This window comes from Lagopus leucura, unplaced genomic scaffold (genome assembly GCF_019238085.1).
Source record: "Lagopus leucura isolate 7727_CA_CO unplaced genomic scaffold, USGS_WTPT01 Super-Scaffold_739, whole genome shotgun sequence".
Taxonomy (NCBI): domain Eukaryota; kingdom Metazoa; phylum Chordata; class Aves; order Galliformes; family Phasianidae; genus Lagopus; species Lagopus leucura.
The window spans coordinates 17,201,190-17,226,732 of NW_024962255.1; the positions used below are offsets into that span (position 1 = coordinate 17,201,190).

Sequence of the window (25,543 nt, forward strand, 5' to 3'; positions counted from 1 at the left end):
TAAATACAGCTAAGCAAAGAGGAGACCGTATTGGGAAAACTCAGCAGAGAAAGTGAAGAACTGCAGTTTTCTAAATTAAGAACAAAGCATCACTGCCTACAAAATCCCAGTGGCTCTAATCACACCTGCTGCACAGGGAACAGCCTAAGTTCATCTCAGAGGATGAGAACATCTTCTGATTTCAATAACCTTAAACAGGACAATAACCACAGTAAGGAAATAACTTTGTTCCACTTTCACACCCCCTTCTCACTGCCCATCCACTGCATACATTGCAAAGCTCAGCCCAAATTAAAAGGTGAAGAACTGCCTTGTGTGAGTAGTAACGGCTCACACAGCCATCCCATAGCTGTATATGACTTCACAAGAACATTCTAAAATGAGCTGCAGCTCGGTACTAACTAGGGAAAATATCAAATTCATTTCAAAATGAATCCAAGTTGCATAAAATAAGAAAAGCCTTCCCCAACGCAAAGGCAAGGTGAAAGCAAATCCCCGCATGTACAAGTGACTCCAAGCCCACAGCTCACTCCCAGGAGATGGTGCCCCATTGCAAGCATTGGAAGCACTTGAAAAGAGACTCAATTCATCATGTGTAAGAAAGCCAGAAAGACTTCATTTGTCTAACATAAAACATTAGCAGTTCCAACCTTGTCTGTGACAAGATTGTTAGCAGAGGCACCACTGCAATTACATCCCAAGAGAATGCCAGCTGAACAGATAGGAATTGTAAGTAGACAGATTTTCATCACCAAGGGAGATTTCAGGAAGGAAAAAAAAAAAAAAAAAAAAAAAAAAAAAAAAAGGAAATCTTTCATTCAAGATCTGGAAATGCTTAAATGCTTCTGACAGCTCTGAGGAGCTTACCAATTTGACACGAGAATCATGAAGGTGGTTCAGCATGAGCCCACTCTGGTTATGTCTCAAGGTCCTCCAGTTAAAGAAAAAAGAATGAAAGGAAGGTAGAGAAGCACACAAAGTCACTGCTAAACTTCTATCTTGTAAAAGCTTTATGATACAGTTTAATTACATGAGCAAACACAAAGCTAAATGGCTGTCTGCAGCACCACAGAACACTGAATGATATTATTAAGAAAACCAAACCACTTAGGCAAGTTTACACAGTAAACAGTAATTCATCCATAGCACAGCCTTATGCAAGATTAGGTAAAACCTGGTAACATAAACCAGCAAGTGAAATAGTTAATGATAGACTTAACTGCTTTTAGGTCTGTATGACCAGTCGAGAAAGAAGAGTGCCTGTAATACAGTACTGTAGACCAGAACAAGACCAGAAGATTCCTGTCCCCAAAAAACCCTGTATCAGACACAATCAAAACAAGGTATAACAAAAATTATGAGGAACTATAACCATGGAGCTTTCCAGAAAATACATTGTCATAATAATCTGTAAGTATGGTTATGCACCACAGGAAGTAATGGTGCATATGCAGAAAGGGAGAGTCACAACCAAGATTTGACTCAGTTGTGAACTCTCAGTAAAACTTGAGTATGGTCACTGTAATGCACTACCAAAAAAACAACCCTGACAATTACACTTCAGCAAAATCAGAGTAAGTGATGACAGCTTATATTACTTTAATTCTGCTTCCTATCAGAGATCTACTGTACCTACAAAGGAACGACACATCTGTCTTGAAGCTGCCGAGTCACAGCTGCTGGGAAAACACTCCCACATGCGCCCACTTTCTTGGCCTTTTCCTTCAGCATCAAATACAGTCCTGTGCTGGAGAGAACAAATACTACATGCAGTCCTTCATATTCAGTGCACCTTTTTCTAAGAAGAGGTCTGGAGTTCACATACAGAACAACCACTTTACCATATGACTGCCTAGAGGAATGAATTTGAAAACTGTATTCCAAGGATATCACTCTCTGAAAATTCCAAAGGAAGAAACTGCCAGCAGACCACATGGAAAGGATTCTCTCCAAGGCTGAGAATTCTTCAGATTACTTCTCTCTGTTTCATTGACCTTCCTTCTGTTACTGGCCCAACTTGTACCTGCTGTGCTCATCAGATGCTACTGTTTGCAATGCAGCAGAGATTTTCACACCAAAACCAGTGAAGTACTTCAAGAATCTAGCAAGAAAGGGACTGCAAACATTTAAATGTGTAGATGCAATATACAGATTCATACTGGAGCATCCTGAGCAACATAAGCTTGTAAAGCCGCCAGACAGGAGTAAGGCTCCAAATATTGCTTCCTGATGTAGCTACATGCTCATTAAAGGGTGTCTCATGTAAGTAAATTCTGAATTGCCTTCTGTACAGTATCAGCAGGAGGTGATAAAGGCTCCAGGTTAAAACGTCATTTGTTGAATACCCATTTTGCCTTTGCTGCCACATCCAGGTTTACTTAAAAGCACAGTGTTGGTCACATTACTTCTAATGAAACGTGTGGGAATTTTGCCACCAACTTCAGCAGCAACAGAGATGAGCCAGTGCATCTGACAAAGTAAAAATACCTCCTCCTCCCCACTCCCAAAGCCCAACTTTTAGTTTAGGAACACGCTTTGAAATAGGTAGTCATTTTGTGCATCTATAAGATCAAAAGCCAGAATAAAATTTAATATTTATTAGAATTTCTTCCAGTAACAGCATTTAACATCTTAACAAACCAAGCTGTGAAGTCTTAAAAAAAATCCAGGATTACAAAGAAAAAAAAAGGTAAAATAAGTTGTTCTTTATATTTAATGTCAGCAAGTGGGATTTTCTACTTAAAAACAAATTTGTAATATAAACAGAATTATTTTAAGAAAATGTGATTAACATGATGTTATTTTCAGAGTGGATACACAGTGTACGAATACCGATCTGAAAAGAACAGGGAGCAGAGTACAGGACTGCCTTGCTCAAAACAGGCAGTTTGAAACAAGGGAAGGGAGGAGGATCTTTCCAGTGAAATAACTTAGATACCACGCAATGGACAAAAAATGCAAAAGTACAGAAGACATTACATGACGCCCTCATTACAACACCCCCTCAAGTCTGCTTATACTGTAAATTAAGTCAGTAAAGTGCATCTTTAAAAGACTTGTCTAGTGAAATACCTTTTCCAATTATAAAACACAACACAAGACGTGCAGTAACAGTTAAATCATAGTGTAAGTTTTTAAAAACTAACTTTTCATTCACTAAAGAAGAAAAGTTGTAACTGCAGTAGTGTTCACATCATTCTTCCATAGGATGCATCCTTGTGTGCTTTTGATACTTGGCAAATCCTCAGATATGAAGCATGGCAAAATTACGCAGTTTAAGCAAGTGCTTCTCTCAATGAAATACAACTCTTCAATGGCAGAATGGCCACATGCAGCACAACCACATTAGATTTTGGGAAGCTTTGGTGCACTAACGATGGGATTGGTCTCCTGTAAATACCTTCTCCCTGCACTCTTATAGTCGTAGGTGCAGGTGTGAGCCTCTGCATAGCGGTGAGTTGCACAGAAGTTGTTTCCACATCTGAAGAATCAAGAACATTAGAAGTTACAAGCTTTTAGAAGCTTTTAACTCTGACATGCTGGGAGCCCTTTGGCTTAATCATGTCTTGTTTACTTGACATGATTGCTCAGATTCTAGTCATCTTTGACTGACAACATTAACCGGTAATCAAAATGACATTTTTTGACACTGAATGCTGCAGTTCTGACCCAACATTCTCTTCAGCTGGGAATTTAAGCCATCTCAGTACTCCTGAAATCAGCTAGCAAGAATCACAAACATATAAGTTAAGAATGATGGGCTTTGATCTACTTTATTTCATTTTAAAGATCTTACACAACAGTAGCGGGTAGAATTTAGAGGACAAATCCTTAGAACTAAAATAATGGCATCAGGTCAAAGCCACATAATATATTTCAATTAAAAAATGCCACATCATTGTAACCACTAAAGCAACTACTTAGTTTAGCATGTGATTTCTGCCTGGCATAAACTGAAATTAGTTACTTCCAATTTAGTCAGCTGTAGAGATGATACACAGACAAACTGCAGGAAACACAGTCATCACAGGAAGTAGGCATATTTGCAGAATCAGCTGCAAATTCAGTGAGTTAAAATTAGGATTTTTCCCTTGACAGCTCAACATGCTTACTGAGGAAAAAAAAAAAAAAAAAAGGAAATTACTTATATATGTTGTACCTAATCTGAAAAAGTACTTGAGAACAGCACAGAACCACATAACTCTAGAGGCTGGAAGGGATCTCTAGAGATCATCTAGTCCAACTCTCCTGCCAAAGCAGGCTCCCTGGACCAGGCTGCACAAGTAGGCATCCAGGTGGGTCTTGAATGTCTCCAGAGGAGAATTCACAGCCTTTCTGGGCAGCCTGTTCCAGTGCTCTGTTCTCCTTACTGTGAAGAAGTTCTTATGCACATTTATGTGGAACTTCCTATGCTTCAGTTTGTGGCCATTTCCATCCTGCTGCTTGAAGTATTTGATTAAGTTGCTTCTTGACTGTAAAGCAATGACATCATTCAAAAACAGAATGCTCTTTAAATGGACTGAGCGTTACCTGTCTGCATTACCATCCCATTACTGCACTCCTCTGTACCCCCTATCTATCTGGGTTCATAACAAACTCTGCAGCTGTTCCTGAGGCTTTCCTGCCAGGTAACAATTTTGTTCTTGCTTCTGTAATCACCGGTCTGTATTCTCTACTAGGTGGTTCCATTCTAGTAAGGGGTCACATGATTGGCAATGTACAATTTTTCCCCTTTTTCTGAGCTTCATTTTTAACCTTAAGCAAGCTGCTTAGTTATTTCTAGAAGAGCTTCCATCTCTTGACTCAGTAGAAAACTGTCCAACAGCCAAAAGATGTTTCAAAAACCAAAGACTGAAGAGTCAGTAAGGAAGCAGTTTCTCTCTGAAACTTCCCATCTGAATTCCCCAGCTGCAGAAGTCCTGTTCATTTAGCTGCTGACACGAACTCCAATCAGCTTCAAACATAGGCCTTAGTGCAGCAGCTTCTAGCCTTTGCTTGTTCATAGCAAATGGTATCAAGAATATCTTGAGGAAAACAACTGAGACCAAAACAGATTTTTTGTTGTTGTTGTTTTTTTAAGTTACTAGTCACCACCACCAAGTCTCATTATGCTGTCAGCAAGCTGTGACTTGCGGGACCAGCACTCCAGCATTCTGCTTTTGAAGCGCTCTAGATGTTCTAAAGCAGCTAAAGTTTTTACAAGAAATAGCAGACGTGCAAGAATTAAAAAGCTGTCAAAGAAATCCTTAAGCAATCAAACAGTGCAGATGTGTTGTAATAGATCGGAGGGAGTTTTTCCTGAAATTGCTCATGGTATAATTATTATGCTCTACAAAGTGTGTTAGTAAGTCTGTAGTAACTCTGCATCAGTCTTCTCTATTTCAAGATACCTTGCATTTCTTTATTTTCCTAGCAGAATCTATTCCTCCACAGCAGAGCACGTATGATATTTCTGAACTTTCTTTTTTGGAGTTCTGCTGAACTGAGAATTGAAACAACTCTTTCAACTTATTCGAAAATTGCCTTTTGATGTGCTAGGTTTTAGTTAACATCACGCAGCATACAAAACCTTTTGGTTATCCCAGCTATTTACCTTAAACAGCCAGTTACACATCACACCTACCTGCACTCATAGCTGGTTGCCAATCCAGTTTTCTTGCCACAGAGAAAGCAGTGCTTTGAAATTTTCTTTTTTGCTTGAATTGAGCCATTCACAGGTGGAAGATGGGTTACTTCACCTGCTTTCAGATGTAGAGAGACAGCAAAGACAATTTTATTTATTCCTGACCACAAACAAGTTGAAATTACCTTCCAAAATCCAGATTTATTTTTCATTTCTTAGGATACCTCAAGTGGGACCCTCAAGCCCAAACAGAGTAAAAACACCTGTGGAACACCTTCAGAAGGGATAGTGCAATGCATGACTTTGATACATTATTATTTTTACATCTGTTAAAAATTTATATAAGCAAGAAGTTACAGAAGAAAAATCAGATTTACTAATGCTATTCCCAAATGCAAAATGTAGTGCAACTGGGAAAGCACTACACACAACAGCTTTCTGAAGAATCAGTTGAACATTCAAGTACACAGCATATGCTAATAACTCAAGTTTACCAAATAAATATAGCAGCATTTAAAAATCTTGCTGGCACATAAAAACTGCAATAAAAGTGCATGATCAACTACGTAGCTTCATAAGACACTTTGTGAATGTTCCTTAGACTTCAGTACTTAAAAACTCATTTCACTTGCTTCGTAACTGGAAAGCACATAAAGAAAAGTAATCTTTCCTCCTTCTGGAGAAGCAAGCTTTTACTTCTGCGTGCTTATCATACGCTGGGATATAGAAAATGAGCAACACATTCTCTCAAACACATTTCAGCGCCTGCATCACTGTATTATCTGGGTGCTTCCCTGAAAAAAATGACCTAATGAGCTGAGAAGTGGCCTTTCTGAAGTGCACTGCTAATCATAACAGTTATTTCTCAGCTGAGATACTGCGGCTACATGCAATAGTTAACATCAGGTCATCACTATACATTGTGGTCCTACCTACCAATCAATGCTATCATCCTACTGTCATCTAAGAACAGAAACTTCCAGGCAATGTTTGTCAATGTCACCCATTTCATTCTAAAAGCATGCTATTCCAGAAGCATCAGTTAGCGTTGTTTGGGAAAGAGAGCTTGAAAACACTCCTCACTGTGAACTGCACATAGACAGAAAAACAGCACATCAGCCCCTTACAGCAGCTGTTGTAACACGGAATAACTACATAAAATCATAGCCATAAACAAGAATAGGAATCTGTCCTTTGGCTAGTTATAGAAGTGATCGTTACCTTTCTCCCAAGGGGATGCATAATATGACACCTACTGTGTCTTTCTCATGTCTGAAACCTTTTGAAAAATACACTTTTGCTTGAGAAAACAAACCAAAGGAGTCTGCTCATCACAGCTACATCTGAAATGGAGTAGAAGATAGAAAGGTAGGCTTCCCCATCAAGCAGACTTGTCTTTTTTGCCATGGAGTACTTATGGACAAACAAATTTATTAGTGCTGACTGTCAATTCAAAGCTACACCCCAGCTGTGACAGAAAGGCACAAGCTTTCGCAGCTTTTGTCCTTACATTGTTGCATAACTTTTTTTCTGAGGCTATTTTCTAGCTCATTCTCTGTACTGGATCTTAATGTCCTGAAACACATGCTTCCCTCTTTCCCTAAGATCATAAAGAGAGAAGAGAAAGCCTAAAAATTGCAAGTCAAAGGCATGAAGAAAAGTTGACTGTGCTGAGAATCTTCACAAATGCATTAGCTCACTGTCTTCAGTAAAAACTGGAGTAAGTCAGACCTCTTGGAAATGCCAACGGGCCTTAGGCATTTTCCTTGGGCTTCTGGTTTGGCTCTGGGAATTACCAGACCAGCACACCTTCAACACTTCAAAGCAACGTTCTCATTGACTAGGATGGTTTTCCTATCACCAAAACAAAGTCTGCAAGACCTAAAGCCAATACTAATCTGTTGACACTATAAAATGAGCCTAAACAAGGGTTTTCAAAAGGTATGGAAGCAAACCACTGTGCTTAGCAGTTTAATATACACACAGTGAGGAGGGAATAAAAGAGAAAACTCAAGATTCACCATGTACGTTAGCTTTTCTTAAATGAATATTTGAACACAGGACAATTATTGTCTTGCCTAAGTGAAGAGGCAGGAGATACATCCCAATGAATTGTTTTACAGTCTAGGCTCATGATCATTCTTTTACTCTTTTCTTAGCACTCAGCCTGGCTAGAGTGCTTCAGGCTAGAGACCAACTCACATGGTTTCAGAGCTTTTTAAAAGTGCTTCTCTAGACAAATACACTCCTCCTGAGAGAATTAATTACACCAGATATTCATATTTAGGTTAACAACACCCAATTTCAGTAGATGCCAAGCATTAAGTATGCTGCAGTTATCTAGACTAGAGTAGAAAGATCAATGCTTGTCACAACCAGAAACCAGAAATCGGCGTGGTATCAGTGGTCTTCAGTATCCATGCCCTCCTTGCTCTCCTTTTGCCAAATCTTTTTGGCTTAGGCTGCAGTCCTAAAGACAATTCTACCAGTCAAAACAGTCTTTCTAATTCCAGAAGAATTCACAGAACTAGTCTTTCGGAAACTTCAGAGTAGAATATGCAGGATTCATTGAGTACTAATAAAGCCAGGAAAGAGTCACAGTTTTATCTACCCGAGATCAGGATGACATTTGTATAGTAAAGAATTGCTTAAAATATTAAAGGTTACAATACACTTTAGAAGTGTAACACAGCAGAACTTTGAAAAATGTATACTTCACAAAGATACATGATTTCTGTCCTCTAAACACATGAGAAAACAGGAAAGATTAAAGAGTCATCTTCAATTATTATTTAAGTCACATTACTTACCTACTCTTTTCCCTACAGCTGCATTACTTCCATTCATTCCAAGCCCACGCGCAGACTAAAAAAAAAAAATTTCCACAAGGAAATTACTAGCACATGGAAATTAAATGAAAGATTAGGCAGTCTGGTATCAGCTTGTTTGAAACCAGTGTTGTAACAGAGTACCTACAAAAACAGTCCTTCTGTACAAAAAAAAAAAAATCGTACAATATACAGCCTTACTCAGAATGACTGACTTGAATTTTAATAGTCTCCCTGTATTTCACAACACACAAAACAACATAGTACACTGGAGCTAGGAACATATGGTATCATTCACCGGGAGAATTTTGGAGTAAATGCAATTAATGAGCAGCAGAAATCAGATGGCACTTCAAACAGTCATAATTCTATCATTACAATAACTAATAATTTTAGCTGTGAACTAAACAACCAATTACTTCTAGGACCCATTTAGATAAACACACAGCTAAGATACAAAAAGGAATTTAGAAAATAGATGCAGACAGAAACACAAGGTAAGAGCTTTCATAATGCCACCACCTGAAAGACAGGAGAAGCCCAATTTCTTTGGAAGTATTATTACTCACTAGGATATATTCAGCAGCTTCATTTGGAGGAGCAGTTTTCCTAAAGCTTTCTTCATGAAAATTCTGAAGGTTTGTAGGTAGTGCAATACCAGAAGTCCGAAACCTCCCAGTCCCATAAGAACTCTGTGAACTTTCCCTGCTTGCACTTCGGGCCAGCGAAGCTAGAAATCCTAAGTTATTTACAGAACTCACAGGTTCTTTGGATGCCTTGTTAGCCACATCTGCAATGCCTCTGGCTTCTGCTTTAGCAATTATATCAGGTCTTTTGCTAAGCGAATCTAGTTTCATGCTATGAAATCTAGCAGTCCTAGAAAAAGAGGAATCTGCTATACTACGGACTTCCAAGGATCGGAGTGTGTCTGGTGAGGTTGTAGTTCTCAAGTTACAAGACTCAAAGCATTTGGGTTGTGTTTGTGGTTTCAAAGAACTATGATGTGCCACTTGCGATGAATACCAAAGAGGTGACAAAAGCATACTTTTTTGAGGACTTAATTGACGAGTACTGAGAAGTCCAGTTCCCATCGTTGCAGTGCTCAGTATTTTACTTATAGGTTTTTTGTGCTGTTCTATAACCTTAGATTCTTCATCTCCATCAGCCAGTTCAAGTTCCGAGTTCACCTTTCCTGTCTTATGTATCTCACTACATTGTTCAGTGGTGTTTGCTTCTGTAAACAACGCGAAACTATCTGTTTCAGACAGAAGTTTTTCCTCTGTTCCACACAGTTCTACATTTGTTAGATTTGGATACAAAACAGAATCTTCCTCTGTTGCTGAAGTCATATTTTCAGATGCTTTTTCCAAATTTGCAGACAGAGATGAAACAGGAGTCAAAATACTATTTGTAGGTACTTTTGCATTTTCTAGTTCAACACGAGATATTTTGGGTGGTAACCTGATGCTACCAACTGACTGAGACCAAGAATTGCTCTGCCAAGTGTTGTCTTCCTTAAGAAAGTCATTAGCTGAGGATGGCATTGTTCTACCAGTCGTGGCCAAAGAAGCCAGTGCTGTAAGTGCATTTTGAGAAGACTCTGAAGGATATGCATTCCCAGAAGGAGGTAGGCAGGACTGTCCAATATGAGGGAGCACTCTTAAAAACCGGTGGCGAGCAGCAGCCGCCGAGCCACTGGATGGTCGAGGAGCTGTTGGAGGACGAGGTTTCACCTTGACAGTCTTTTTGGGCTATTGGAAAAAAAACAAACAAGCAAAAAACAAAACCAACAACAGTTAGTGTTTGAATTATGGAGGCAATCGGAGACCTGGCTGACATCATATTCTGAGGAATTCTGACAGTAGCAAAAGGCCAGAAAACACTCATCATATCATTCACGCTACTCTCTCACCTGCTACTAACTACCTAGAATACATACCAACATCAGAATAGCAAGATCAAAAATTATAATTGGAAAAGGCCATGTCAGAGGAATAAGAAAAGGGAAGCCAGAATGCCAATTAAGTTATTCAGAAGAATACAGTCTAAGACAAAACAAAAAAAAAAAAAGAAAGAAAAGGTATGTCTTCATTTTACATCTAGGGAACTAATTAATAATTTTAAATAATTTTACTAATCCAGATCTCCTGAATACCAGCCTAATGTTTTAATTGGTTGGCAATCTTGTTCTCCTATTTAACTCTACAGGACTCTTAGTTACACTAATTCTTGTACAGAATTAGAAATATGTTTTATTTAAGATAAACATGGCTCATTCTCTACTGTAAGAGTGCTGGAAAACGACATTACTTAAAGGATCAGAAGAAAAACAAAACAACCACCACAAAAATAACACAAATACATCAAGGACAAGCAGTGAATTCCTCGAATACTGAAAGGTAGATCCAAGGGAAGTCAATGCCCCAGGGAAGAACATTCAGTGTTACTGTTCCTTTTAAACAACAGATAATAAATCATACACCCTTTATCACTCTACTTCCCGAGACAGCAAAGTATCTGCTTTTCTAAAAAGCCTGTGCAAACCATTTGATCACAGAATTTAAATCACACTTTCACCTTTTTACTTAGATTCATGTTTTCCATCTTCGCCTTGAGCAGTTTCATTTTATTCATAGTAATTGAATTTTCAATAATCTGTTGGCCAGAAGGTGATGCCTCTGTCTCATCTTCATCATCAGCATATAAGTTATAAACTGAACCACCACTGAAAATAATAAAAGAAACTTTGTTTTTACCTCTAACCAACTTAATTGTGTTTTCAATGTATTCTCACAACTAGAAAGTCAAATCCGCAGTTGATCTGTTGACAAAGCATTATGAAAAACTATGCAAAGACATTTCAAACCCATTATTTTAGAACATAAGCATTCCTTATTAGAGTGCTCACAAAAATGACGACGCTGAAACCAGTACACAGTCCCACTTCTGGGAAGTTGTTATACCATATACAGTTGGTTCACACTCACTATATATTTTTCCCCACAGAAGGAATATCCAGTTCCACAAGTGCCTCCTGAAGGTATGGCCAAAGCTGTTAACAGTGTGACTCAGACAACAAGCTGGTCAGTTTTCCAATTAATCAGACACTGGCATGGAAGGAAAGTCCAAATTTCTATCCATCCTGAGGGGTGTTCTCACCATAAATGGAAATGGAGGGGTCACCCATGTGGATGTGATATTCTATTTCTCCTTTTCAAAATAAAAAAAAAATAAAAAAGGATCAGTTTAGGTTTCTAAAGAGTCTCACATTCGGAAAAGAAATACAGATTAGAATTGCTAGAGCTAAGACAAGATAGTTCAATTCAGTAGTCACTGGCAGTTCACACTGTATTTTTCCAACTTGTATCCCAATAGAATGCAAAAACTCAACATCTTAAGATCAGAATCTGACTTTTTTTCCTAGGAAGCATCAGTCACTAACATGTATCCAACACTGACAGACAAATAAAAGAATCATATGAGTGTCCATTCAATTACAAATCGACGCCTTTTCAATCTCATACATAATACTTTTTAAAGAGTGTTTTAATTCTTCCATTAGGCTGCTATCGTCTAGAAACTGGGACAATCTGGTGATTCCCTGTGTTCAGAAGAATGTTTTACTCTATCAAACAAAAATTTCTTCTCTCCAAAAGAGACCAAGGAACAACTGAAGGTGATGGGCAAGTCAGTACCAAAACTCGGTACCAGAGCTCAGTACCAAAGCTGGCACCTTTACTAAATTCAGATTTGCATGAATCAGAAAAGAGCCAGTGTTTTCGTACTGACCTTCCCAATCCTTTTCCTAAAACGTAGCAAAATTCACGAAGTAACACAGCTGGGAGACAAACTTTTAAAAGCAGATTCAAAACAAGTCAGAAGAATAGTCCAGTCATTTCTTACCGAACACTGAACAGCTCTGTACAGGGACGGTCGGCACGCACATTACATACCTCTCCTGGTAAAGATTCAACACTACACAATCATCTCAGAATTTTAAATCTGCAAAGATTTAAGTCATCAACTTAAAGCCATTCTCAGAACTTCTCCTCCTTCAAGGTAAGAATAGAAAGAAGAGGGATGTAATGGTCCCATGCTTCACTTTCCCCCTCTATGTAAAAAGAATTGTTTTTGTTTTCTTTCATTTTCTGACTAAATAGAGACAAAAACAACACCAAAAAAGAACTAAGGAGTTTTTCCTTTAATGGAAACATAAAGCTATAAAAGTGGGATGGGGAGATTTGTCCTTCATTATACTTCGAGCCCATTTCAACTCACTTTCTCCACTGGTGTAAACATTCTTGAGATTTTGCATACAAAACGTGTGCTTCAAAGATGATCAGTATATTGTCAAAACACTGCCAGCACATCTTCACAACTTCAAGCACTTTCTTTTAATCCAGAGACAACTACCACTGTGCTTATACTTTGACAAGCTTTAACAATTAAAAGTAAGTAAAGTACAACAATCTGGAGAGCAATTACACAAAACCTAAAACAACATCTAATTTCTAAACCGCAGTCACCAAATACTCATATGTGAGAAACGTGACTTTGGTTTCACTTAGTAAACAGTGAAAAGAATAGCTAACTAAAACTATGCAAACCTTAGCCTTGGAGAAAATGCAGCTAGTCCCTACAATAGTACAGCTTTTTTTTTTTTTTTTTTTTTTTTAAACAAATGTGCAAATATTTCGTTTCTCAGGGGATTAGAAAACCTACCTCAAAGCTCCAGTAAAGACAATGTAATATTTTTTCCAATATATTTTATCAATTTTGATAGTATCAGAAAAAGAATCAGACCAGCAGTCTGTTTACTATAAAAAAGTAGCTTAAGCGATAAACTTAACTCCTTTGTTAATAAGAGCACTTTGATTCTAAGATAAGTTTGGTGTTTCAACAGCAGCTAAACCGAGGTGAAGTTATATTCAAAGATCAGCTCTAGTAATAATTATTTCAGTTTTTTCTAAAAAGAATGAAAAAAATAAAAATAAAAAAGTTTCTCTAAAACTTTAGGCAAACTCCATACATTAGTAATCATTTATCTTCCTGCCTAATGGCTTGCATAAATCATTTCTATATAGAAGATTTACACTGATGACAAATTTTTATAAAACTAAACAAATGCCTTTAAGTGTAAAAGAAAAATTATAATAACGTTTTTTTTTTGTTTTTTTTTGAATTAATGGAAGCTTTTCATGCCTTATTGCTAGGTTGACTCTGTCTTGTATGAAACTGCCTTTGAGAAAGGGGGCTGGAATGTCGAGAACTGCCTCAAGTACAGGGTCAGCATTAGCTCACTCTTCTGACACACAGATATAGACAACAGTCAGCATGATCATTTACCACAGAGCCCTACTGTGTAGTCAGGTCAACCACTCAGAGCCCTTTGTGCACAATTATTCCAATACTCCAGATATTCTTTTGACAAATAAAACTGAAAATAACATTATTCTTCAAGATGGGGATGCCATATAAAGATTAAAACCAACTTTACCTCAAAGATTCAGACAATGGAGTTAAAGTACCATCTCCTCGGTCTACTACACGGAAGAAATTCAAGTGATCTCCTTCTCGATATACTAAGAAGGTAACTTGTTTGTTACATGGCCCTTTCTCCCAGATCTCATCTCTGCTGGGATCCATGTATTCAGCTATTTCTCTTATAGGGTCTTCTACAGGAACTATGAAGAGAAAAAAAGCCAGAATAAAACCAAATGATTTCAACTTCTACCAATCACACTGTATTTTCAGACCAGGCCTAAATACAACTATGTGACAATACAGAAGCTTTTTCCAGCATGTCCATCCACTGTAAACAACACCAACCAAAGATTCAACTTGAAACCGTCTCTTTCAAACTCTCTTGCTGTTCTGCAAGCAGCACTCTACAGATTCAAGTCATACGCTTAAATATGCTAGATTTACAACACTACATTTCAGTGAACTCTATTAGCAAGCAAAGTCTAAGAAACAACAAGAATCCTTTGGAAATAAACTAGCTGAGATGTTAACTGCTATATGTCTACTGTTTAAATAATCCATCCTCTGAAAACCTGTTTTTTCACTAATCATAATTTAAAATCCATTCCAGGTACTCTTCAGAGTTTAGGTACTCTAAACTGTTCCACTCTCAGATTTTCTGACCAAAAAAAAAAAAAAAAGTCAACCACTAAAAATAATTTTTAAACGTTTAAGAGGTGAGCCTACTTCAGAGTAGGAAGAATGGGTCCAAAATAAAGTTACTGAACTTTTTTTTTTTATTTTTTTTAAACAGCCTCAATTTAGGTAATTCTGTCACTACAGAATCGGAAGAAAAATGTAGTTAGTTCAACTTTACATGGTAAAAAGTAACACCCTACCTATGTTTCTTTCATTAAGGCAGCAGATCCCTGGATTTTTTTTTACTAAGAGCACTCAGTACTGCAATCGGGAGATCCTTCAGGAGGAACAGCTAAATGTTTACAGAAAACTTGTCATCTGGCAGCAGCTGACAGTTGGGTGATTCGAGCTATGACAATCGGGTCTCCAAAGGTACTGAGTTCTCTTAAAACAAAGACTAACCATAGCTCTCCTACAGTAATACAACCAAAAATGTTAATTCAGTTAAGTCCACAATGCAAATACACCTTGTTTTACAAAAAGTATCTCTGGTAAACTACACTTAGAATAGCATTACAACTGAGGCTCCATTACATTAAAGCACACAAATACCAGGTGCAGTGTCTTCATCATCTCTTAGAGCTCAGTTCAGTTTACAATTGGAATCCCCACCATAAAAGACATCTGAGTGTTCTCCCAGTGAAAATTATTGAAGGAATTTCTCCACTTTCAGTTTTCATTGCTCTATGGATGATGCACATAACCAACGGTAAAGCAACATCCATTTCTTCTTAAACAGTGACATTACAGTAGTGTTGCCTTCTTCCCTGAAGAAGTACTGACTGTAAGACTTGATGATACTGTACGAAGATGCTCCTTAAACTAAGGGCAAACAAAATTAAGAGATGATGCAATTGTTACACTAAGAAAAAAAACAGAGGGATATTTTTACCAAGTATTTTCCAATTAATTGGGAACTGAAGTCTGCTTGCCTGAAATAGTTGAGTAGCTGTTCGGTTTTAACTTGCTACATGAAACCATTAGTTTTTAACAAAGTAAGCACCTACCTCTCCTAGTGTTAATAGGTCCACCTCGCATAGCCAGAACTAACTTCAGAGTGCAGCCTTCTGAAATGCTGTAAATAACAATAATTTTTGTAACATTCTCTATTGTCTATATTAATAATCATTTAGAAACATTCATTGTGATTTTATTCTATACTTACTTATAATCATTCAAACAATAGTCATCTTTGAGTTCCACATTATTCCAAATTAAGTGCTGCTGAGAGATGGGAATACCTAAGGGGAGAAAAAATAAGATTAAAAATTGATGAGAGGGCTTTGGAGGAGTTTTGCTTTTGAAGAATGTGGGTATACAAGGATAAGAGATAAGAAAGGAGATCACAAGAGAAGCAAGCAGGACAAGGACAGACACTTGAGCAACTCTCAGTCATGATATCCAACCTTCTGAACAGTTATTATGACTGAAGGTGATCTTTTCAGTAGGCCTGTACTCACACAAGGAGTTCAACCTCTTGGCTCAGAGTTGTGATTAATGGTTCTGTGTCAGGATGGAGGGCGGTCACAAAGCAGTGTCCCTCAGGGGGCAGTCTTGGGACTGGTGCTCTTCAACATCTCCATCAATGACACAGACAATGGCATCGAGTGTAACCTCATTAAGTTTGGAGATGACACCAAGCTGAGCAGTGCAGTTGATACATTGGAAGGAAGGCAAGCCATCCAGAGGGAAGTGGGCCCATGAAAACCTAATGAGGTTCAATAAGGCCAAATGCAGGGTGCTGCACTTGGGCCGAGGCAATCCCAGGTATTTATAAAAACTGGGGGAAGATCTCCTTGAGAACAGCCCTGCAGAGAAGGACCTGCAGGTCACGGTGGATGAGAAGTTGGGCATGAGCCAGCAGTGTGCGCATGCAGCCCAGAAGGCCAGCTGTGTTCTGGGCTGCATTAAAAAAGAGGTGGCCAGCAGGGAGAGGAAGGTGATTGTCCCCCTCTACTCAGCTCTTGCGAGGCACCATCTGCAGTACTGCATCCAGGCCTGGGGCCCCCAGTACAGGAATGATGTGTAGCTGTTGGAGTGGGTCCAAAGGAGAGACACTAAGATGATCAGAGGGCAGGAGCACCTCTCCTATCAGGAAAGGTTGAGGGAACTGGGATTGTTTGGCTTGGAGAAGGCTCAGGGGGAGACCTCACTGTGGCCCTCCAGTACTTGAAGGGAGCACATAAACAGGAGGGGGAACGGCTATTTATGAGGGTGGACAGTGATAGGACAAGGTGGAATTTTAAATTGAGACAAGGGAGGTTTAGGTTAGATATTAGGAGGAAGTTTCTCACACAGAGGGTGATGATGCACTGGAACAGGTTGCCCAAGGAGGTTGTGGATGCCCCATCCCTGGAGGCATTCAAGGCCAGGCTGGATGTGGCTCTGGGCAGCCTGGTCTGGTGGTTGGTGACCCTGCACATAGCAGGGGGTTGAAAGTAGGTGATCATTGTGGTCCTTTTCAACCCAGGCCATTCTACGATTCTATGATTCAATAGGTCTGTGGAGGCATTCAGTTGCTTCAGACATTGTAGAATACATGCTCTTTACTTGTCACCAGTTGAAGGAGGGTTGTTTTTTTTCCCCTCTTATCCGCACCCCAGAGCTTTCTGTCCACTGACACAAAAAAACAAGATAAAACTAACTACAGAGGTACTGAATTATTTACTACAGATAAATTCTGTGATATTCTGTGTCACTCACAGCTAAGACAAGGTTGCATTAGAGTAACTGGTAACAGCTCTGTTACCGTGCTAACAACTATAAATATGTTTTATTGTCACTTGATATGGAAACCAGAAGCTCATATATACAACAAAATTCCTCCTACAAACTTTTACCTTCTGTAGATGTTCTTCTAAACCATCAAAATGCTTTAATACTATTGTCTAGTAACACTCATTTTCAAGTCAAGCTCTGGGACAGATTTGGTACTGCTTTTTTGTTAAAAAAAATAACGAACAACTACTTGGCATGCTTTCTTAACAGTCAGTCTACATGAAGATCACCTTTGTTTCTTTTTGCCTGTACAACCAATTCATTTAGATATAGGCATGATACACACTGCAGAGAGTTAGCATAAGCTGGTACAACCTGAGGTCTTCACACATTTCTATTAGAATGCTGCCTCCTTCCAACTTTTGGATAGTACAAGTCAGTACAGTTAGGAGAGGAGGACACACTTCTGGCCACCAGAAACATTCAGGCTACTGGGGAGGTGAACAGCTTTCTTTAATGTCTTTGAAAATAAATAAATAAATAATCTTTCCATAAGCATCAAAAGGAAGTACTTCTGCTGCACGTATCTGGTGAAATCAGTATTTAAGATTCCACTGTGCGCTCCTGAAAAAATGTGATTAAAAGGAAAGCCAAGAACTACTTGTTGAAAAAGGTCTAAACACTGTTCTTTAGGTTAGGAAGCAACACCTATAAATATATTCTCCAAAAGATTGAAGCAACCTTATCACATACTTTAATTCTTGGTCACTTTAGTGTCAGATTGTGTCATTTGTTGCTCATTTACATTCTCAGATATTTAAAAGGAGGTGTAAGTGGCTATACCACACAGACTTCTAAAAAAAAAAAAAAAAAAATACATCTGGTGAGAGGGGAATGCAAGGATCAAAGTTTTTCAGTTGTTTTGGCACTAGCACTCAGCTTCTCAAGGCTGGTGACAGTGCTTGGGAAGTTGGGACAGAAAGTTAAGTAAAGCAGCCACATCCTAAGCTGGAGAAAGGGCATGAAGCCACAAACACCCATCAACAGCAAAGAGGAAAAAGGGGTCAAATTCTGACAAAAGCCCAAGCAGATTCAACAAGCTAAGCAGACACTCCCATGTAGAAGACATCGCATTTTGGTGGAACTATCGTCGTCTTTTTTTAATGCTTCAGAGAAGATGACAATTTGCTTCTCCCACTACAGCTAACATTTTATTTTATGAATGACCAACACAACTCTGCTGGAAGGTAGTCAGAACAAGTATTTTCTGAAGTACACAAGCCATTTATGAGACCAGATGCCTTCATATATGACCAACATAATAGCTATTATCCTGCCAGCTATTATAACTGACTACTGGTTAAGTTTCAAGTCTGCAGCACAAGCAAAATGAGAATGAGCCAGCAAGAGCCAGCAAGTCTGCAGTAAAGTCCTTTTCTTTGTTGTTTTGCAGTCTCCTGATCACAAACAGTCATTACGGTCTGCATTTGTTATGGTTTCAGCAGCCTCCAAGGAGCAATTTCCAATTACTCTGATAAACCGAGAGAGTGTTTGTTAAAAAGGCTGGCTTGCAACTGGCAGTTCTGCTGTGAAACATGTTTTTGTTCATCTAACAATGACAATGTATTTTTGATTAAATGAACAGATGAAAACCCCATACTCTGGTATAATGGGAAACAGACAGGACCGGTATTTATTATTAAGTCCCTTTCATGCTGCTTTCTAAGAATTTCTGTTATGTATACACAATTTAAATGCTAAATGGTTTATAGTTTTACGTGCAAGAAGTTAGGCATCAGCCGACAGTGGATGCCCCACCTCTGGATGAATCCAAGACCAGGCTGGATGTGGCTCTGGGCAGCCTGGTCTAGTGGTTGGCGACCCTGCGCATAGCAGGGGGGTTGAGACTAGATGATCTCTATGGTCCTTTTCAATCCTGGGCTTTCTGTAATTCTATGATTATAGCAAATCTTCCTTAAAAAGACATCTGCATGTGGGTTCAGTACATAGAATTGGCAACAATAAAGAGAATGACAAGATACTCATCTACTATCCCCTTCTCAAGTAGCACATGACTGCATCACTGCTCATTGTAAGTTAGTACTCAAAAGAGAGGAAAATAGGGCAATGAGCAAAAGCTCAGTGCTCAAAAGCAAGTGGGAAAGCCAGGTGATGATGTAGGAAGACAGAAGTTTCTTCAGATTGTATACACATCTGTAACCATTTCAGTAGGCAAAACAACCTATTAAAATGGTGACAATATGGGCACAGAAAAGGGAAGGAGGGATTCGATGCTGCCTCTGAATCAGCCATTCAAGACACACTCTCACAGTTTACTTCTTTACTCTTTCTGGCACAGAAAGCAGGCTCAAAAAACTGATGTGGTTTGACCCTAAAAAAGCCCTACGGATTTTAAAGCAACCTTTATTTTATGTTGTAGGTAGGATGTTACTATGTTTAGGAAGACAAATATTTGAAACTCAACATTCAAATGCAATGCACTTATCTTTCATCCCATGTTGAAATTGCTGCAGAGCTCCTCAAAATATTTACTTTTTATTCCTACTTAGAGAGGCTGGGCTGACAGCCTCCATTTTGCCCTCTGAACTGCCTACATTAGGGAAGAGCTGCAAAGGTTCACACCAACTTACAGCACCAGGTGATATTTCCATAACCAGTAAAGTTACCAGCCTTCATTTATATGATAGCCCACATTACTGTACATAGTTTCATGTATTATCTACAACTCTTTCACAGAGCAAAGAACTAATTACTACAAAGAGCACACCATCTGAATGTTCCTTCTATAAAATTAAAGATGTGGTTCTGAGTGAACAATACTAAACCTCGCCCAGCCCAGCAGCCACAAAGACTTGTGCAATGGAGGAAGCAAGAAGAGATCACCAAATGGAGTGACCAATGTTTATCATTTAAAAATAAATGCTAGTAGCTCTTTTGGTGAAATTCTGCTAATTTTAAGCACCGTTAATATGTTAAAACCTCAGCCTTCCACATTATCTTGAAACTCAAGTACTGTGCTACCCCTGACCATCAACACGTGGTCCAGCTTTAAGATCAAAACATCTACAAGTAAACCAAAGGGACACCACACACAGCTGCTGGCTGAGAGTATTCTGGCTTTTATGCCACCAGCAGAGACAAAGGGAGCTAGTTCTCCTCCAGCATAACACTTAAGAAGGCTCCTTCAGTGAATCCAATGCTAGAAATAATTTATCTGAAGTGGATCCAAAGCCACTATTAGAACAAATCGAAGTTTTGATAGCGAATGCTTGCTTTACATGGGACATGTTTCAGACACATGTCTGGACCTGATCCAAAAACACAGCTAACTCCAATTTACGAGCTGATGCGCACAGAAATTTTAGATGTGCTAGAATCCATTAATGCAATTTAACCCACATTCACTAATTAAAGCTAGGTGGAATGAGAGAGCTGAGATCCAGAGCTCTTTTCAGTAGGTTACCAACATCTACTGCAGCTGTCTAAATGAATCCTTTATACATCAGCTCACTAAAGAGGTACCAAGATGACAAACAGTATCAGAAGTATTTCAAAATTCCTTAAGTGTCATCCATACTATCCCTTCTTATTACAGTGGAGAACTAATGACAGTATAATTTTTGACAGAAGTTATTTATTGGCTTAGTTTTTCACTATTAGCCTCTTAGAACTAGAGGAGCTGATGACAATTTCCCAAATCTATTAAATTCTGATATGATTCTGTATTTTGTACATAGTGATGTCAAGTAGCAAAACAAATCATTTTTCCAAATTTTACTTTTGTATGATTATGTACCATCATCCTCAACACATACATCAGCCTACAGAGACAACACACACTCTGAGGGACCCGTGGAGTCTTGTAGCTGCGTAGGACCATTCTCCAGACACATATGTAGCTTAACCAGGAGAGGTTCACATTCCATGGAAGCTGAAACAATACAATAATAAAAAACAAAAAATAGCTGCAAAAAAAAAAAAACAAAACAAAGCAGCTTTCTGCTTCCCATGCAAGACCATAACCACAAAATTACTTCACAATTCTCCCTTCACCTGAGTGATTCATTGCTTGACCTTCTGTTCTACAACAGAAACTTCATTGCTGAAAAGTTGTTTTCTGCTTTTGTTTGTTTTTTGCTTTCCAAAACATACAACAGTAGTCTTGGCTGCAGCACAAAACTGATTTGTCATTGTGTCTGTCCCCTGTACACTTATATACATAACCAGTTTCCTCTGCCCCCTCTGTAACTCATATTGATTAGCAAGTTACAGATCTTTTAACTATGTTCTGGGGTACTAAAGTATTTATTTGATTGTAAGAACCAAATTATTAATAATTAAATGAATACAGCAAGCACCTAAATCATTAATTTATTGTCATAGAATGTACAACATGAAAGACATTTCTGGTAAGCACTGCACTCTTCTTATAAGAAATGACGACACTTAAGTTGGGCAGCCTACAACCAGCTGTAGATACAATTCAGTGTGCCAAGCTGCAGTCTCCTGTTTTGGACAAAAAATTCAAATTCTTCTTTCTCAAATTTTCCACTGGTCTCTTCATGCATCCTTTAAAGTCCTTGCTTTCATCTGTACTGTCTCAACAGTCTGCCTTCTTATCTGCTCACACCTTTTGTACCACTATAATCAACCAAAGAAGTTAAAAAATAAATAAATAAAATATCATTTTCATGTTTCACCTCTAGCCTCCAGAAGCAACTCAACACGTTCCCTGACTCATGTTTAATTAAGGCTCCAGTACAGGCAACAAAACTATGTCCACACAGCTACACTAATTCAGCTATGCTGATACAAATCTCTAGTTACATACATGGTAGAGCTTCTTTTATATAACCCTATTAGCTAAAAGTCACTCTTACTGCCATGACCTCCCTAGTCAAAAGTCACCCTTATTGTTGCAATGCTTCTGCTTCAGTTCATTAGCATGGATTTCCATAAAGAGATAAGAATATCCTTCGAATCAAGCATCGTATTACATCTCACAAGTGGGTTACACACAGACAGAAGGATGAAAAACGTAGACAGGTATACAGAAGAAAGAGGATCCCTTGTCTTGAAATTAGAAACTGCTGTACTGTCAGCTTATGCAGCTACACAGTTCTGTAAGGACTACGAAGTGTAAGCATGCAATAGTGCAAAGCAGCATGAGTATTGATACAGAGGTATTCTGAATCACATTCTTCCATGCAGAAATGGGAGACAATTGACCCACCACATTTTCTCCTTCCATTAGGATCACGTCAACCCCATAAATTAAAGGCAACTTTAATTGAGATACGTGCAGAGTTCATCACGTTGCAAAGCAGCATCTGAGCCAGACTCAGCCACCACCACAGTATCTCTCATCTACTCAGAACTCCCACCAGCAGCCTTACACTGTCCTTGCAGCTGGCCTGCACAGCAGTTATCCTTTTGACTATGGTATCAGACAAATGGAACTGCCATAACCCAACCAACCTAAGAGGCAACAGCTGCTGCACCCAGACTGAAGCGAGCTCAGAGCTGCAACACAGATGTACTGCATGACTCCTGACAGCCCCTGCTTTGAGAGCTCTCCTGACTAACAAGGGAGTTCTATGTCAGACAATATGCTGAACACCAAACCATGCAATTAAGAGAATTAGTGATTTGCCACAGAAGTCTTACAAATTATCACTGATACACATTAGAAAAAAGAATAAGAAAAAACCCATTCCAGGAAAAACTACAATGTGAACTGATAGGAAAATTAAAGAAAAAACAACTCCAAAACCCAACCTACAAGTTGAACATCTAGCTTACACGTACAACTGAACAGATAACGTGTAAAACAAGACTTCCTCTGAGGCGATGGAGATGAAGCTGAAACAAAAGAGAACGGTACCTTCCAGCCTCTGAATCTTTGCTTTGACGGAAATCACGGTTTCAAAGGGCGAAACGCGCAGCTCAAAGCACGTCCCTGTGAGCGTTTCAATGAAGAGCTCCATGGTTTCGTAAAACGGGAGTTTGTAGTGAAACGGCCCCATGTTATCCTCATTGAAGAAAGGAGGCTCCTTCTTGGCCATGACAAAGGACTCACAGCTCGGTAGGAAGCTCTGCCAGAAAGCCGCGTCCTGCTCCCAGTCCTGGGGACAGGCGTGGTGTATCGCTGCTCATGTTGGGAACGGCCGCCTATAAAGCAAACAAACACAGCCTAACAACGTCTGGGCACAGCCGTTCCCATTTATTCCAGAAGGAAAATAAAACAGCAGATAAGAGCTGGGAAATTAACATCTAGGTCGTGCAGGGCACCGCATCGGCTCCGGGACTCCGGCCTCACGCAGCATTTCAAGATCTTTTGCTACCCGCTCATTTACGATTTCTCTCCCGACCGCACGGGCTGGGCTCAGCGCTGGGGGAACCGCGGCACCCGTCTGGGTCCGGAGGCCCCGCGGCGGGGCGGGGGAGCGTGGCTCTCGCAGACAAAGGATAGGGAGCAGCTGCTCGCCGCCTCCCCCGCGCCTCAGGGCGGCCTCACCCCGCCCGCCCCCGGAGGACACCTACTCCCTTTCACCGCAACGCTCCGGGGGACCGGAAGAGGGAAGGCGGAAGAGTGGCACCAGCGCAGCGGAGACGGAGGGCAGGGTGCCAACGTACCTGCCGCCGCCTGGCCCGCCCGGGGGCTACGGGGAGACGGGAGGAGGCGAGGCGAGGCGAGGCGAGGCGCGGCGCGGCCTCCTCCGCCCGGCGTGTCCCGTACAGCGGGGGGAGGAGCAGCCGGCGGCGGGTGGGGACAGCGAAGACACACCGCACCGCCGACACACCGCACCGCCACTCGCACCCCGACAGCCTCCGCGCCTACCTCGCCTTTATGACATCCCCGGCGGGAGTTCTGCCGCGGGCCAATGAGGCGGCCGGGCTCGATGGCTCGGCCAATCGGCTCTCTCAGGGGCGGGGCTCGCAGTACCGTCAGGGCTGGTGCCACTTGTTGTGGTCGTTAAGCGTGGAAGGACCCGGATGCAGCGCTCCGTCGGCGGCAGCGGTGTGCACGTCACAGGCGGGGGCGCAGGGTCTCATGGGACACGCAGTCCCTCGGCTATACCCCGGGCGAGGTGCGATGGAGGGTTTTTCCTCCGCTGACTTTTCACATAATAAAAAAGCTTTTTTTGTTCTGTTTCATTTAGAACCGTTTGAATTGGAAGGAATCCCTTAAAGACCATCTGATCCAACTCCCTACAACAACCAGGGCTACCTGCAGCTCCATCAATTGCTCACAGCCCTGTCCAGTCTGCCTCCAGGGAGGGGCACCCAGCACTTCTCTGGGCAACCTGTTTCTCACCCCCCCTTACTGTAAAAAGCTTCCTTCTTCCTTACATCCAGTGTAAATCTCACCAGCAGCACTGTTCAATGCCAACTAACTGAAGATACCAAGGCGAAAAAAAAAGAAATGAAATAGAAGCAGTCATCCTTTCTCCCCTTCTCCCCAGCCTGTCTGTGAATCCTTCCTCAGTAAAAAAGAAAGGAGCTCATAAGCACTCCAACCCTACATATGAGGCACAAGCGGCGGATGCACGGCCTATGAATAACAGGCAGACACCTTCCTTGCAGCTACCATTTGTGTTCATCTTCAACATTCTACTTCTGCTCAATGCCTGTCAGCACTAGGGCTGCCTATGGTGCATGCCTATGTGGGTGTTCCTCCATGAGAAGGGAGGTAAGAGGTGAGCCAAGCCTCTGTGAGGCCCTGCACTAAGGACTGCATGCAGGCCTGCCAGCTTTTGGAAGCAACCAAGCACAGTCAGTGCAGATGGACTTCCTTTAGCAAATCCAGGCAGGTGAAAAACTCATTTGGAGGCTTACAACTTGAACAGAAGATAATGTTCGGGCTCTGCTGATCTTCTGTAACACGCTCTGGCAGAGAAGTTTTAACCATTGTTGTTTTTACAGACTGCATTAGCTGCCAACATGAAATAACCAGTCTCCCTCTGCTTTCAATCCCTGCACTCAGATTTAAGTGCAGGATTACATAAGAGGAGCTGTACCTGATAACAGAACCCAGTCTGGCACTAGCATTAGCTCGTGATTGACAACTTATCCAGAGAAAGCATGGCAGTGATTTTGATTATCTTCTAGTTGTGATGCAGATACCCTTCACAAGTGGCAAAAATAAAAAAAATAAAAAAAAAAAAAAAAAGCAAGACATACAAACATA

At 40.2% G+C, this 25,543-nt stretch overlaps 1 protein-coding gene across 4 annotated transcripts; it reads right to left on the bottom strand.

The window, feature by feature from the left end:
- Window positions 1-1,070: 1,070 nt before the first annotated feature.
- On the bottom strand, window positions 1,071-24,055 carry ZFAND4 (zinc finger AN1-type containing 4). Of its 4 annotated transcripts, none has more exons than XM_042863062.1 (10): window positions 23,989-24,055; window positions 23,237-23,523; window positions 15,779-15,854; window positions 15,621-15,688; window positions 13,949-14,135; window positions 11,029-11,176; window positions 9,021-10,202; window positions 8,434-8,488; window positions 5,624-5,738; window positions 1,071-3,481 (listed from the first exon to the last, which is right to left on the bottom strand). In XM_042863062.1, exons 2-10 carry the CDS (start codon window positions 23,415-23,417, stop codon window positions 3,346-3,348), a joined length of 2,148 nt encoding a protein of 715 aa, XP_042718996.1. In that variant the 5' UTR covers window positions 23,418-23,523; window positions 23,989-24,055; the 3' UTR covers window positions 1,071-3,345. The 4 variants fall into 4 exon arrangements, with proteins under 4 accessions (XP_042718996.1, XP_042718994.1, XP_042718995.1 ...); XM_042863060.1 differs by having other exon boundaries at window positions 5,624-5,741; XM_042863061.1 differs by lacking the exon at window positions 23,989-24,055 and having other exon boundaries at window positions 5,624-5,741; window positions 23,237-23,694.
- Window positions 24,056-25,543: the final 1,488 nt, after the last annotated feature.

What these genes read in the sequence shown, in the direction of transcription:
- ZFAND4 (XM_042863060.1), bottom strand. Translation starts at nt 23,417, where the DNA reads ATGGCCAAGAAGGAGCCTCCTTTCTTCAATGAGGATAACATGGGGCCG. An exon ending in CCATTGTCTGAATCTTTGAG is followed by an intron (nt 11,177 to 13,948) that starts GTAAAGTTGGTT and finishes TATTATTTTCAG; the next exon opens with TGGTGGTTCAGTTTATAACT. An exon ending in ACATGAATCTAAGTAAAAAG is followed by an intron (nt 10,203 to 11,028) that starts GTGAAAGTGTGA and finishes TTTTTCCAATAG; the next exon opens with CCCAAAAAGACTGTCAAGGT.